This window comes from Diadema antillarum, unplaced genomic scaffold (genome assembly GCF_040938485.1).
Source record: "Diadema antillarum isolate AM-2024a unplaced genomic scaffold, OU_Dant_1.0 scf00000188, whole genome shotgun sequence".
Lineage (NCBI taxonomy): Eukaryota > Metazoa > Echinodermata > Echinoidea > Diadematoida > Diadematidae > Diadema > Diadema antillarum.
The window spans coordinates 669142-685499 of NW_027271077.1; the positions used below are offsets into that span (position 1 = coordinate 669142).

The window sequence follows — 16358 nt, forward strand, 5'->3', positions numbered from 1 at the left end:
GACTATGCATAGTGGTCTCAACCTTACAGTGCATAGCATGTCACAATTCAAGTTCATTTTCTATTTGCTTAATACTTCATATCAGGTTAATTATTGAAAATTGTGAGAACTAATCTGCTAATTGTCGCATTTTGTCAATAGTTACTGAACAAAACCTTCATATACATTGATATATGTGTGTGACTGTGTGTGTATAGATAATAATGTACACATGTGTGTGTACGCGGTGCGTGTATTCACAAATTGAAATAGTTTTGATAATATTGGTCAATATCTAAACTCAGATTTCAGATTTACAATTTAAAGAAGTTTTAGGGGCGCAAGTTTGTTTGGCTGTAAGCCCTGCCCTTATCAGTGGTTTTGAATAAAAACAGAGCATAATTATATAGGAAAGCTCAGATCAGAGCAAATAGTAGTACCAAATAAAGAGAATGAGGAATATACCAATAATTCAAACTTAAGGTGAACAACGACTGTGAAAATTTTCATTTGCGTACAAAATAGGATGTGATTTTTGTAATATCTGTCTACTTTGACTTGCAAAGGACTGTTACTGAACTTACAAGTATTCAGCATAAACGCTCGCGCGCGTACACACACACACACACACACACACACACACACACACACACACAGTTGAATGGGCAACTATGGAGCCATTTGGCGCCCGACGTTTTAGTATAATAGTGGAGATGAGGAGTGGGATTTTTGCGAGATACCGACAAACCACCCATGAAATATGTAGAGTATACCATCCAATTCAATGTTTATGAAATGAAAATCGGTTTTGGAATGATTGAGACATCCTAAAATAAAGTAAAATAAAGCGATCTAATGAAAAAAGTGGGTCCCACCTTTATGTGGATTGCTCTGTTTTGGATATATCGGCCATTTCAAAATAGCATATATTTCATATTTTACTACATGTATGTTTCTAATTTTCTCACCAAAAAGTGTTAGAAACCTTAAGATAGGTCTCAACCAAAACCATACAACCTTTTAAACTCTAGCTACAACGCTACAGTGCTTTTGGAGCGCATCAGCGTGTTGACAAGCATTGAATATACGACAATGTCATATGAAACAATACTGTGTAAATCTATTCAATAATTCTTTCAATTTGCGTTCAAGCGAATGTAAAAAGGAACAGCGTGTTACGTAACGGGTAAGATTTGTTTCATTATCTGGGCGCTGTATACATCGGTGTTGTTTGTTTTAATTTACATGTTATAATAGTGCGAAAACGTACGAGAGCATTCAAAGTTATGATGTTTGATTTATTCTGCTGGAATACATGGATGTTCAAGACATTAGGCATATTATCACAAACAAAACCATAAACATTTCTTACCTTCTTCTAGTGTTCTCACAGTGACCTCACTGCTTGCTGCACTTTCTGAATCGTTTCTGACAGCAGTCACTGTGATGGTGTATTGTAGATATGGTTCTAGGTCTGTTAAGGTGTACCGTAGATATGGTTCTAGTTCTGTCTGGGTGACCTCAGAATTATTCAGCATTTCTGATCCAGAGAAGTGTGTGTTTTCTGTTGTGTAATGGAATGTGTAGTTGGTATAGCCAGTGCTGCACTTTTTTGTTCCATTGGGGCGTGCCTGGAAAATTATTGGAAGGATTAAATTATTAAGAATTACGTATGACAATGATCTGACATGGAAAAAAAATAATACACAAGGGTACAACTCATAAACGTAATCTTCAGATATTTTTTTTTCTTTTTTTTTGGGGGGGGGGATGATATTCTAAATGTGAACATGAAGTATCATCTACACGGTGGCAACTTCATTTAGAAAAATAGTCTGAGAACATTTGAGACACAATAGCAATTTAATCATTTTATCATGTTAAAAAAGGCTTCTGAGTTACGCGATTATCTTTTTATCAAAAGCTTGAGCAAGCTATATCAGACTTTTTTTTTTTCTTTACGCTAGCCAGTCTGGAGATCTCCAAGTATAAAACTCTGTGACGCGCCATCTCTTCCTGCAACAATTGCTCTGGTCTTAATTTCTCGAAGGACTTTTATAGGGTTAAGGTTAGGGTTGTGATAGGGTTTCAGGTTTCGCTTGACGTGAAGTTTAGGATATCCATAGGGTTAGGCTTATGTTTGTGGGTAGAATTTATGTTTAGCTAGCGTGCAGATACTTCATTCGAGTACTTTTTCGCAGGAGCAAATGTCATGGAACCTTGCTACTCAATCAACATATAGCAGAACGACTTGGGTCAGCTAATTCATGCCAAATCATGCTGTGGCCATGCCTTATGCTAAAACGTACATGTGTAGATACTGGACAGAACCTTCCTTCATTCGGCAACAAGTCAACAAAATATGTAAAGTTACTTGATAGGTACATAGTTTGTAACAGCCATCAAAGGACTTGCAGATTATCATAATCATGTTAACCGTACTTAGTGGAGAAGATTGGCACTAATGCCTGCAAGGTTGATTTATTGTTTTTCAGATAAAATTAATGTCGAGGCAAAGCGCTATGGATTTAAATGAGCAGATAGGATTTGCTCCTTTTAAAATGGCCGAAGAACAGCGTAGTAAAACGGGTTCTCTTTTCCCCATTTTTTTTTTCCTCTGGAAGGGCATAGTTCTTCACGCATAACTGTTTCATCCACTTACTTCTTCTTGACACATATTACAAGGTAGCATATGTTTGTATTTTTTTCAATCCTTTTCTGGATGTTACCTTTCTGAGCAGTGGCAAAATTTTGATTAGCCTCATTTTGGACTCCCCTATTCAGAGAAACCCTGATTTACCATTGTTTGCATTTGCACAATTTCTACGAAAATAAAATTTTTATTTCTATATCTCAGTTCATAGACTCTTAACTTAGTGTAACCAGATACAACTCATGACTTTAATATCTTAATAAATTCTTCCCCATACTTGGAAAAGAAAAAAAAATGTTGAAAGATTGAATTATGTAAATCCTTTCTAAAGTTTTCCTTTTATTTATAAGGGAGATCCTTTGTTGAAAAAGCAAAACTGACAATTCAGGAAGAAAAAAAAAAGTTGATAATTATTCAATAATAATTATCAACAAGCACAGCGAACTCTGTTCTCGATTGATGATATTCTTTATAATAGTACTGTATCATCTTTAAATGTCCCACTTTCTTACTATGTCGATAGAACAATATACTTGAATTAATCATATCTTATTCAGGACATTGCTATCAATCCACAAAATCCTTATTATATAATTTAACATACAAATAAGAAATGCATGGGAACTCTTCAGAATCGAAATACACGAACAGAGATATAACTGATTTTGAGAGTCAGCATGAGGAGACACATCGAACACACTGAGAAGTAGGGTAAGACTTTGGTGGGGTTTTTTTATTCAAAGTTTAAAATTGTTTGTTTCCTAAAACACTGGTAATCTACACGGGATTTGAATACATGTATAGTCCCCATACAGCAGAATCTATTTACATGATGTAATGACAACCATATACAATTAGCATAGATAGTGTGGAATGTATTCTTCAACTATATCTACATCTACGTAACATAAAGAGATGTATCATAGCTTTGTTTGCCTTTTTTAAGTATATCAAGGCACAGTATAAATCACATACCTGCCATGTCACAGTGATTTGTCTGGGTACATTTGGTGTTGCGGAGACAAGGACTGGGGCGCTAAGATCTGAACATAAATGAACAGAGAAGAATTAACTTCGGACAAATGACTCATGTAGATAATCTGCAATTTGAGGGGCTAAAAATAGATGAATCCATTAAGCTGCTAGTACGTATCATCAGATATTGATTAATAGATTATGACAATTGATTGCTTTCAATTGGCTGACGCTCTTCAGGTTGGCATGGTTTGGATGCCAGTCATGACACTTTTAGTTCGTACAACTATCGTCATTCCTCAAACTGCAGCTGATCTTTCTGGCGTACTAATAGAAGCAAATGTCATACACACAAAAGTTTCCCTTATTTCCGTCACAAAAGAATACAAGAAGATGCTTCATCCTTTTAAACAGTGCAAGAATTAAAAACATTAATCCCTTGAGGATATGGTCACATGATCCTGGTAACTGTACATTGTGGGTTGGTAGTCCATATCACCTTACATCACATGAATTTGATAACGATATTCGAAGGTCATAATTTTCTTAATCTTTGTCCACGTTCACTGCAGTTAACACTTCATAATCATGTTGCTCATGTATCACAACTCCCAACATTTTTATTCAGCCCTTCATAGGATAATTTTTTGAACTGAATTAACAATTAGCCCTCACATTCATTAACAAATGCCAATTTTAAAAGTAAGGGAAATGTCTAAAAAGAAATCTTTGCATTTGGTACTGATCGAAATTTCACATGATGTTGACTTCAGCTTTGACAATGAATCTGATTCAAATAGTTTTCACAAATCTTATGAGTGATTTTGCCTTCATCCATCACTAGTGTTAAAGGAAATGTTCAATAATATCTGGGTATTTTGCATTTTGACTCACAATCCTCAGTGTTATTCAATTCAATTCAATTCAATTATTTCATTCTGCTTTTCCTTCCAACCAAACACAACACGAGGTAAATAAGGAATTCTTTCATAAGTATTTATACATTACAAAGCACGAAAAATAAACAAGTCAACAAATTAATAAAGATAAATTATGCAGTTATAACTGCAATCATTGAAAAATTGTAAAAACTGTGTTACTCTATAGTGTATGTACAATCCTGGTAGTATTTACTAGATGAAGCTTACGGATGCTGACAACAAGATCTTACTTGCACACTTCGTCACTATTGTCAGCGAGTCAGATTTGGGTCCGGTCCCTCCAGGGCCTTCCCTGATCGCTGCTACACTGATCTCGTACTTGGTGTCTGGATCTAGACCACCAAATACAGCAGATGTCATCGAAGCTGCTACTTTTGGTCCATCAATCCAGGTTCCATTAAGAATCTTATAGTAGGTTATGTATTCTGTTAAGGGCGGGTCTCCAATATTATCAGACTGCTCATTCCAAGCTGTCCACTCAATGGTAAGAGATGTGAATGTTGATGCATTCACTGTTGGGGCAGCTTCCATTACAGGCAAAACTATGAAAGACATAGTATCAAAATAAGAAAAGAAATTAACCAAAATACCGGTAATAAGCTTCATATATGTATGTCACGCTGCGAAAGTCATGTACGTATCTTGCATGTGTAGTTCTAATGTAAGTTGGGATAAACAATACACGGGTTGCAAAATAGATTTCGTGTTTTTTTTTTACCCAAATCTTAAGTAGATAAATCCTGCTAAAGCTCTATTGCCCAAAGAAATCTGTCAACTTCATAAACCACTGACCAGTCACACAACCACCAGTATTACGTGTTCCTAGTGACACGGATACTTACTCAAAACTAAATTTGTATTCATATTCAAAGTTAAGTGCCGTCATTTTAATGAGTTCACGAAGAGTTATGCATCATTTTGTGATAGGTGTAGTTATACAAGGTTGTGAAGCTTTAATTCACGAACATAACAGTGGTACATAACAACCTTCACTATTTACCAGAGATGGTGCTATATATTTCTTGTCATTATTGATAATTGAGCTATTTATGAAATGGCATTATCGCTTCCTTCTTCCTTAACTAAGCACTGCAAACACAAACTGCCTTACTTACATTGTATTTGCAAATTGCTTTAACATTAAAAAAATACACCCACTCACGACCAAATGTGTAGTGTTATAGTCTGTATCATACTTCCGATTGGATCGTAGCCCACACAATTATGGGACCACTTATACACGGAAGGTGTAAAATATACCATTTTCAACGAAACTATTCAGATCTCATGTTATCCACAAACTACCTCATCTATGAATACTACCTATAGCTACAAAACAAATACGTACATGCAATACTTAAGAAAAACAAGTCACACTAACAGGTCTTTTTTGCAGAAACTGTTATACAACAATGTTTGGTAAACCACGTACCTGCGGGGATATGACACATATTTATTTAAATATATAAGGGTGTATAAATCGTGGAGACCTATCTATGAACACATCTATGATGCTTGATGCCATAACGTAAACCAAATAAATGGTACTTCACACCAAATCCAAACTGTCAGATTATTTTTTGCAACCGCAATATGTACAAAAAAAAATACCTGAGGAAAATCCACAAAACATACATCTTTTGGTATTACCAATGCACAAAATGCCATTGCAAAACCCTGAACAAACATTAACTTAAAAATATGATGCACATCCAACCATACTTGACATATCTCAGAACGTTTGTCTTACTATAAGTCACTGCATCAACAGAGAGGCTAGATCGGTTTCCGTATAAAGCGCATTCATATTTTCCAGAAATCATCTGATCCACTTTGAAGACTATGGAACGGTTTGCTCCAGATGCATCCAAAGAACTCTGATTTTGACTGATGCCAGTATCATCACGCACACCATCCCTGAGCCGGTAAAGGCTGACATCTGTTGCATTAGGTGGTGGGTCTCCTTCAACAACACAGATGAAGGATGAAGGCTGGTTTGGATTCACTGTGACATTCATGGAGACATTAGTGATTCCTGAAAGGGAAGAAAATATCAGGTGCATGACGATTACTCACGATCTCTTGCTGCATCACCGTTTTAATAAACTATTTATACCCTGCTGCCATATCTTCTATTTTAAAAGCTTTCAGAGAATGTTTTACACAACCACGTCATGTCTTCAAGTCTGGTTCAATTACATTTTCCACATATCCTACGAGTGATTTGGTCTTTCACCATTCGAACATGTCCTATTAAAGTTCAATGAAATGTTCAAAAGATGGAAATGAGAATAAGCAAAGGAATGAAAATTACATTGCTAATATTGTACTGTACATGGATTTACGGATTACTATACCAAACGATACGCCCTAGTGTCAGTATCTTTGCAGCATCATTCTTGTTATTTTATCATTTCGTATTGAATAATCTGCAATAATAATATGCATTGTGATATTGTTATTCTACAATCCTGGTAGTATCTACTGTACTAAGCATACTATTTCTGACAACAAGATCTTACTCGGACACTCGGTCACTGTTGCAAATGAGTTGGATTTGGGTCCGGTCCCTCCTGGGCCTTCTCTGACCGCTGCTACACTGACCTCGTACTTAGTGCATTGATCTAGATTACTTAATACAGCAGATGTCATTGAGGCTGATACTTTTGGTCCATCAATCCAGTTTTCATAAGGAATCCTGTAGTAGATGATGTATTCTGTTAAGGGTGGGTCTCCAATATTATCAGACTGCTCATTCCAAGCCATCCACTCAATGGTAAGAGAGGTGAATGTTGATGCAGTCACTGTTGGGGCAGCTTCCATTACAGGCAAAACTATGAAAGACATCAAAATAAGAAAAGGAATTAACCAAAATACTGGTAATAAACTTCGTATGTCACTATCTGCATACGTGCATGTATCTTGCATGATTAGTTCTAAACATGCGTTAAAATGTAAGTTGGCATAAAGATACACGGGCTGCTAACTAGATTTTGTGGTTTTATTGGAATTTGAAGTAGAAATATCCTGCTGCAGTTCTATGGTCCAAACGAAACCTGGCAACTTCATAAAACGTTAACCAGTTACACAATCACCAGTATCACTTGTTCCTAGTGATATGGATACTTACTCAAAACTAAATTTGTATTTATATTCAAAGTTATATGCCGTTATTTTAGATGAGTTCATGAAGAGTTATGCATCAATTTGTGAAAGTTGTATACACATTTGTGACGCTTTTATTCACGAACATAACAGTGGTACATAACAACCTTCAATCAGTATTTACCAAAGATGGTGCTAAACACTGCAAACTAAACACTGCAAACACAACCTGCCTTACTTTAACATTGAAGGCATTACTTGCAAATTGCTCTAACATTTAAAAAAATACACCCACTCACAACCAAATGTGTAGTGTTATAGTCTGTATCATACTTCCGATTGGATCGTAGCCTACATAATTATGGGACCACTTATACGGAAGGTGTAAAATATACCACCATTTTCAACGAAACTATTCAGATCTCACGTGATCCACAAACTACCTCATCTATGAATACTACTTATAGCTACAAAACAAATACGTTCATGCATAACTTAAGAAATACAAGTCACACTAACAGGTCTTTTAGCAGAAATACAACAATGTTTGGTAAACTACGAACCTGCGGGGATATGACACATATTTATTCATATAATGGGGGTGTATAAATCGTGGAGACCTATCTATGAACACATCTATGATGCTTGATGCCATAACGTAAACCAAATAAATGGTACTTCTCACCAAATCCAAGCTGTCAGATTATTTTTGCAACCTCAATAATGTACAAAAAAAAAAAAACCCTGAGTAAATCCACAAAATATACATCTTTTGGAATTCCAATGCACAAAACGCCATTGTAGAACCCCGAACAAACATTAACTTAAAAATATGATGCACATCCAACCATACTTGACATATCTCAGAACGTTTGTCTTACCATAAGTCACTGCATCAACAGTGAGGTTAGCTCGGTTACCACATAAGGCACATACATATTGTCCGGACGTCATCCGATCCACTCCGAATATTATCAAACGCTTTATTCCAGATGCATCCAAGGAAGTCTGGGTTTGACTGATGCCAGAATGATCACGCACGCCATCCCTGAGCCTGTAGAGGCTGACATCTGTTGCATTAGGTGGTGGTTCTCCTTCAACAACACAGATGAAGGATGAAGGCTGGTTTGGATTCACTGTGACATCCATGGAGACATTAGTAATTCCTGAAAGAAAAGAAAATATCAGGTACATGCTTCATTAACATGACGTTAACATCTTGCTGCATCACCGTTTTAATAAACATTCTATTCAAACAGTCTATATAGAGTTGAATCCAAATTCTCAATGTTTTTAACAGCATTAAAAAGCAATAAAACATGCAAAATTACTGTATTGCATAATGAGACATTTAGCTCACAGGCATGTTTATATAATAACATTGGGTGTTGCTGAATTTGATTTCTAATTGGTTGACAATTAGTTTCTCCTAAATCAGCTGTAAATGGCAATATTGTCTGTCTTATCAGAGAAAGGTGGTTTGCAAAATACAGCTGTAGTCTCGTGTATCCTAGGAAGAAGAGATTACTGAGGTCAAACAACCTTCAGAGGGGGAAATAATCATGAGTAAACGAATGAAAATTACATTGCTAGTTGTAATGTACATTAATTAACGAATTACTATGTCAAACAATAAGTCCCAGTGTATCATTCTTGTTAGCTTATATAGCCATATATTGCAGCAAGAATAATCTGCATTGTGGTACTATTATTCTGCAATCCTGGTATTATCTACTATACCAAGCATACGGTTTCTGACAACAAGATCTTACTCGGACACTCGGTCACTGTTGCAAATGAGTTGGATTTGGGTCCGGTCCCTCCTGGGCCTTCCCTGACCGCTGCTACACTGACCTCGTACATAGTGCATTGATCTAGACCACTTAATACAACAGATGTCATTGAGGCTGCTACTTTTGGTCCATCAAACCAGTCTCCATCAGGAATTCTGTAGTAGACGATGTATTCTGTTACAGGTGGGTCTCCAATATCACTCTGCTCATTCCAAGCCATCCACTCAATGGTAAGAGAGGTGAATGTTGATGCAGTCACTGTAGGGACAGCTTCCATTACAGGCAAAACTACGAAAGACATATCATAAACACAAGAAAAGGAATCAACCAAAATACCAGTCTAACAAACTTTGTATGCCACGATGAGCATCGATCTGCATGTATCTTGTACGTGATTGTGAAATTGTAAGTTGACACAAATTATACACGAGGATGCAAACCGGACTTTGTGGCTTTTACTGGAACATTGCTTTAAAAAAAATAGATAAATATCATTTATAAAGTGCTTTCGACTAAAGTTTCTAAGCGAAATGAAATAAACAATTCCTGCTGCAACTCTGACATCCGAAAGAATTCATGAAACATTAACCAGTTACACTATCACCAACATCGCTTGCCCCTATAAAAAGAAAAAAAAAATGAGCTTGAAATATACTCGAACACTAGCTATCATACTCCTATGTATTTGCAAATCGCTCTTACACTCACCCAAAACCATATGTTGGTATGAATGATAAATCCATGTCATACTTCCAACTTGGATGCTATCATTATTATGGAACCACTTATATTATATGAACGGTGCAAATACGTCACCAGCTGTCTAAGAAACAAAGAACTTTCACTTATTCAGACCTCAGCTGATCCACAAACTACCTCAGCTATAAATGCCATATAGCAACAAAACAAATACATGTATAACTTAAACAAAAATAAACTGTCACACTAAACAGGTCCTTTTTGCCAGAAATTGAACAGTGTTAGCAAATCTAACAACAGGCGGGAGTATAACAATGACAATTTTTTTTATTTTTATAGAAGGGTGTCTAAATTATTATCAAATTTTGAAGACCTCCTTTCTGTATGAACATATAATGCTTGATATATAAAGGAAATAAAATCCAACCACTATTATGATATCCTACCCCAAAACCTGAGCTTTAAATCCTAAATGTACATTTCTTGGTATCACCAAAGCAGAAAACACCATTGTAGAGCCCTGTCACAGATGGACTGTGGGGTAGCTTGGTGGATATGTCACTTCTGGTTGTCTAGAGCATGTCTATGTTTATGTATACACGACATGCAATGTGATCAGTGTAAGCATTTTGTTCGTTAATTCTAATTCTAATTCTTTTTCCTTTTTATGTTCTTTCTTTTTCTGTTCTTATACTTCTTTTTTCTTTTGTACCTTGTTGTTTTAGCTTTCATATAGTTTTGTCATTAGTACTTTGTGTCCTATCTCCACTGCAAAACGAATTTATACATTTGTATTTTTCCCTGGAAGTCGAGTTAACAAGCTTTGCTTCTGTGGTTCCTTCATATTTCACTTTATAGAGAGTTGTCTTCTCTGTACATATGCTGACACACTTTCAAGTCATGACCCACTTTATGTTATATTTTGTACCTCGCTTGTTTGTTTGTTTGTTTGGGGTTTTTTGGCTTTGTTATGTTTTGTTTCTGTGTTAATTATTTTTAATGCTTAGTATATGTATATCTGTCAAGTAAAATATAAATATGAAAATAAACGTGTTGGGAATTCTTCTGCATCTTGACGTCTACGTTCCCCTGCTACGGCGACTTCTGCACAGACCTCACACTAACAAAACGCTACAGAGAACGCTCTTTCACAGTTATTGTACCCAAGTTATGGAATGGTCTCCCCATTTGTAGCCTCATCAGCAGACTCATCCAAGTCACTTCTTAGCATTCTGAAAACCCACCTTTTCCCATAATTCCTTATCCCTACCCAAGCCAATGCATTTAGCATAGGCCTTATCATACCTCTGCCGTGTACCCAAACATTCTGATGTGTGTTACGTTCTTCATCATACAGTAACATGTACTTCAGCGATTTGACATATTCCTTTGGTATCTATCATTTTCTTTCCCTCTCCTTTTTTTTTCCTATCCTCCTTGAGAAAATTGTCTCGGGTGCGCTACAATCATTGTTATCATTATTTCCGATTGAGTGAAAGGGCCGAGGAGGGTATAGGATCTAGCACAGGCGTATTTTTAGTTCTATACAGGCCTGGGCCACGATAGTACCCACTCGTGCAACTTGAATTCCCATTGTCCCATGTTCAATTCCTTCAAAGTTTAGAAGAACAACTCATAGCTTTCAAGGCTTTTGGCTCACGTGAACTGCACATGCCAGCATAACTCAAACATTTACTTAAAAACATGATGCACATCCAGCCGTACTTCATGATACATTTCGGAATATATTTTGTCTTACCATAAGTCACTGCATCAACAGTGAGGTTAGCTCGGTTACCATATAAGGCACATACATATCGCCCGGACGCCATCCGATCCACTCTAAATATTATCAAACGCTTTCCTCCAGATGTATCCAGGGAACTCTTATTTTGACTGATGCCAGAATCATCACGCACATCATCCCTGAGCCGGTAGAGGCTGACAGCTGCTGCATTAGGTGGTGGGTCTCCTTCAACAACACATGTGAAGAATGAAGGCTGGTTTGGATTTACTGTGACATCCATGGAGACATTAGTAATTCCTGAAAGGAAAGAAAATATCAGGTGCTTCATTAACATGACGTTAACTCACGATCTCTTGCTGCATCGCCGTTTTAATAAATATTCTACTTAAGCAGTTTATTTAAAGTTGAATCCCAATTCTCAATGTTTTTAACAGCGTTAAAAAAGCAACAAAGCATGCAAAATTACTGTATTACACTATGAGGAATTTTTGCCACCAGGCATGTTTATATAATTTCATGCTGAATTTAATTTGTAATTGGTTGACAAGTTCTTCTAAATGGCAATATTGTCTTTCTTATCAGAGTTAGGTGGTTTACAAAGTACAACTGTAGTCTCAAGTGTCTTTGGAAGATGAGATTACTGAGGTCAAACAATCTTCAGAGGGTAGAAATGAGCATGAGCAAAGGAATGAAAATTACATTGCTAGTTGTACTGTACATTGATTTACGGATTACTATATCAAACGATACGCCCTGGTGTGAGTATCATTCTTGTTGTCTTATCATTTCGCATTAGCAATACATAGCAGCAAGAATAATCTGCATTGTAAAATACTGTTATTCTACAATCCTGGTAGTATCTACTATATCAAGCATACGATTTCTGACAACAAGATCTTACTTGGACACTCGGTCACTGTTGCAATTGAGTCAGATTTGGGTCCGGTCCCTCCTGGGCCTTCTCTGACCGCTGCTACACTGACCTCGTACTTAGTGCATTGATCTAGACCACTTAATACAGCAGATGTCATTGAGGCTGGAACTTTTGGTCCATCAATCCAGTCTCCATCAGGAATTCTGTAGTAGACGATGTATTCTGTTACAGGTGGGTCTCCAATATCACTCTGCTCATTCCAAGCCATCCACTCAGTGGTAAGAGAGGTGAATGTTGATGCAGTCACTGTAGGGACAGCTTCTACTACAGGCAAAACTACGAAAGACATATCATAAACACAAGAAAAGGAATCAACCAAAATACCAGTGTAACAAACTTTGTATGCCACGATGAGCATCGATCTGCATGTATCTTGTACGTGATTGTGAAATTGTAAGTTGACACAAATCAGACACGAGGCTGCAAACCGGACTTTGTGGCTTTTACTGGGACATTAATAAAAGAATAGATAAATATTTTATAAAGTGCTTTCGACTTAAGTTTCTAACCGAAATGAAATAAACAATTCCTGCTGAAACTCTGACATCCGAAAGAATTCATGAAACATTAACTAGTTACATTGTGCAACGCTTACTGCTATTAAGAAAGTGAGATTGAAACCTACTCAAAACTGAATTTGTATTCTTTTGCAAAATTTATGTGACGTCATTAAGCCTATGATTTTGAGTTCATGAGGGGGTTTGCAAAATTTTAGGAAAGTTTCATCGATAATTTCAACATTCTATTTTGAGGAAAATTCAGCAGAAACTTCCTTTGATGCGATATTGTGAAGATTTTATTCGCATGAAAAACAGCGTCGATACAAAACCTTCAATTATCATTTAGTGCCATAAATGTTGCTATTCCTGGTCAAATAGTTACCCTGTTTATGGAATTACATTATTACTTTTTTTATTCCTCTACTTAAAGGACAAGTCCACCTTCATATACATAAGGATTGAGAGAATGCAGCAATATTAGCAAAACACATTGGTGGAAGTTTGAGGAAAATCGGACAATCCGTTCAAAAGTTATGAATTTTTAAAATGTCTGCGCAATTAACGCTGGATGAGAAGACTACTACGGTGTATGATGTCACATGCGTACAACAATATAAGGAAAATAAAAAGAAAATTTCTCAAAACTTTACTTTTTGAATAAAGTGCACATTTCTTCAACTTGTTACTGACGTATGTTAGGGGTAATATTATTCCCCTTGCCTCCCAAAAGAGAGAAGTTTAGTGTTCTTTTGTTATGCGAGAAAAATGGAAATATGTTGAATTTTCTTTATTCTTTCTTTATAGAGTTGTACACATATGACATCACAAGCTATAGTAGTCTTTTCATCCAGTTGTGACTGAGCAGAAATTTCAAATATTCATAACTTTTGAACGGATTGTCCAATTTTCCTCAAACTCTCACTGATGTGTTCTACTAATATTGCTGCATTCTTTCAGCCCACATGTCTATGAAGGTGAACTTGTCCTTTAAGACTGTAAAACCGTATCAGGGTAATTATCCCTGAGGACAATTACCCCACGGCTAAATACTGATTAGTAATAAGGTTTAGGGTTACATCGAGTTTGGGTTAGGGTTAGGATAGGGTTCAGTTAAATTAAGGTGAGAAGGGTCAGGGGTTATTGCCCAGGGGCAACTGCACTAGACCCCTGTAAAACACAAGCTATGATACAAATTGATACAAATTTGCAAATTGCTCTTACATTATTGATGCACTCACCCAAAACCGTATATGGTATGAATGATAAATCTATGTCATACTTCCAACTTGGATGCTATTATTATGTAACCACTTAAATGAACGGTGTAAATACGTCACCAGCTGTGTAAGAAACAAAGAACTTCGACGTATTCAGATCTCAGCTGATCCACAAACTACCTCAGCTATAAATGCTATCTAGCAACAAAACAAATACGTGCATAACTTAATCAAAGAGAAACTGTCATACTAAACAGGTCCTTTTTGCCAGGAATCTAACAAATCTAACAACACGCGGGAGAGTATGACAAATTTTTTCATAGAAGGATGAATAAATCATTATTAGATTTTGAAGACCTCCCATCTGTATGAAAATAAGTCTTATACAATGCTTGATGTATAAAATAAATAGGATACAACCACTATTATGATATCCTACCCCAAAACCTGAGCTTTAAATCCTAAATAGACATCTCTTGGTATCACCAAAGCAGAAAACACCATTGTAGAGCCCTGTCACAAATGCACTGTGGGGTAGCTTGGTGGATATGTCACTTCTGGTTGTCTAGAGCATATCTATATGTATGTATACATGCCATGCAATGTGATCAGTGTGGACATTTCATCGGTTTGAATTAAGTATAAGAAGAGTTAACACTTCCTCAAATTGAATAATTTGCGGTCATTAAAGCCACCGGTTGCCACTGCAAAGTTGCAATATGCACTTCGCATGATTATAAGTATAAGTAAAGAAAAGAACATTTGGCAGACTCCTAAGAAGGTTTGTAAGTGCCTTAGAAATCTCTGGTTTGCTTGATGCAATTGTACAAGACTGGAGCTCAATGTCATATATTTCTGCTTGACTAAGTTGGGGAGGTCTGGCGGAAGAAATGCAACCAGCACAACAGAGTGAAAGTTTTTTCATAACTGGAAACAGAGGACCTTTGGCTTCATTGGCTACCAATACAGAAAAGCAACGACTTCAAAATCCTCCTCCTTGTCTGTTAAGGTATTCACAACCAAGCCCCCTCAAACCCACAGATATGAAGTTACCTGGAATCCCCTTCAATCGTCATCACCACAAGATTCTTTACTAAAAAAAAAAAAAAATACCCAACAACAACAACAAGCGATTGTTTTCATCCAAAGTCTCAAGTGATCTTTCCGCACTTGTCATGTAGTCAAATGTTCTTCTCTGTTTATTTGCAAACAAAAACTGAAATTAACGCTACTTAACTAGTATAACTTTCCAGAGTAGAATCTGTTAATCTGTTATTATTATATTTTTTTTTACATTATCCTCTTTCATTTCGTGGCGGGCGATTTGAAGTGTACGCTTGCTTTTGAAATACCTCTGGTTTCAGCGTTCATGCTCCCATAAAATCATTAAACTAGTACATATACTCCTACCTTGAACTCGTTATGAGCTTGACTGTAGATTGTGTATGCAAGTATACTTGTGTATATATATGCTATTTTCTCTCTCAGTTCTTATTATTTTTCTTTTGTGTTTTTCTTTTTCTTTCTCTTTCCTTTTAATTCTTCTACCCTTTGTACCTTGCTATTCTAGCTTTCATGTAGGTTTGTCATCAGTACTTTGTGTTCGATCTTCACTGCAAAACGAATAAGTATACATTGGTATTTTTCTTTTTCCTAGGACCCGTGGTAACAACGATAACTTTTTGCGGTTCCTTCATATTTCACATGCTACAGATAATTGTCTTTTATGCACAGATGAGGACACCCATTCTAGTCATGACCCACTTTGTATTATATCTTGAATCTTGTTTGTTTGTTTACTTACTTTCACTTTTT

The 16358-nt window shown here is 36.3% G+C and overlaps 1 protein-coding gene across 1 annotated transcript in view; it reads right to left on the bottom strand.

The window, feature by feature from the left end:
* The window catches only part of LOC139723383 (uncharacterized), an 82948-nt gene that overhangs the window by 20163 nt on the left and 46427 nt on the right, over window positions 1-16358 (bottom strand). Inside the window, exons 10-16 of the mRNA XM_071634630.1 lie at window positions 12794-13102; window positions 11905-12189; window positions 9426-9734; window positions 8535-8819; window positions 7071-7382; window positions 6461-6583; window positions 4779-5090 (exon numbers count right to left, since the gene is read on the bottom strand). Coding sequence (XP_071490731.1) covers window positions 4779-5090; window positions 6461-6583; window positions 7071-7382; window positions 8535-8819; window positions 9426-9734; window positions 11905-12189; window positions 12794-13102 — 1935 coding nt within the window. The remainder of the gene's footprint in view (window positions 1-4778; window positions 5091-6460; window positions 6584-7070; window positions 7383-8534; window positions 8820-9425; window positions 9735-11904; window positions 12190-12793; window positions 13103-16358) is intronic.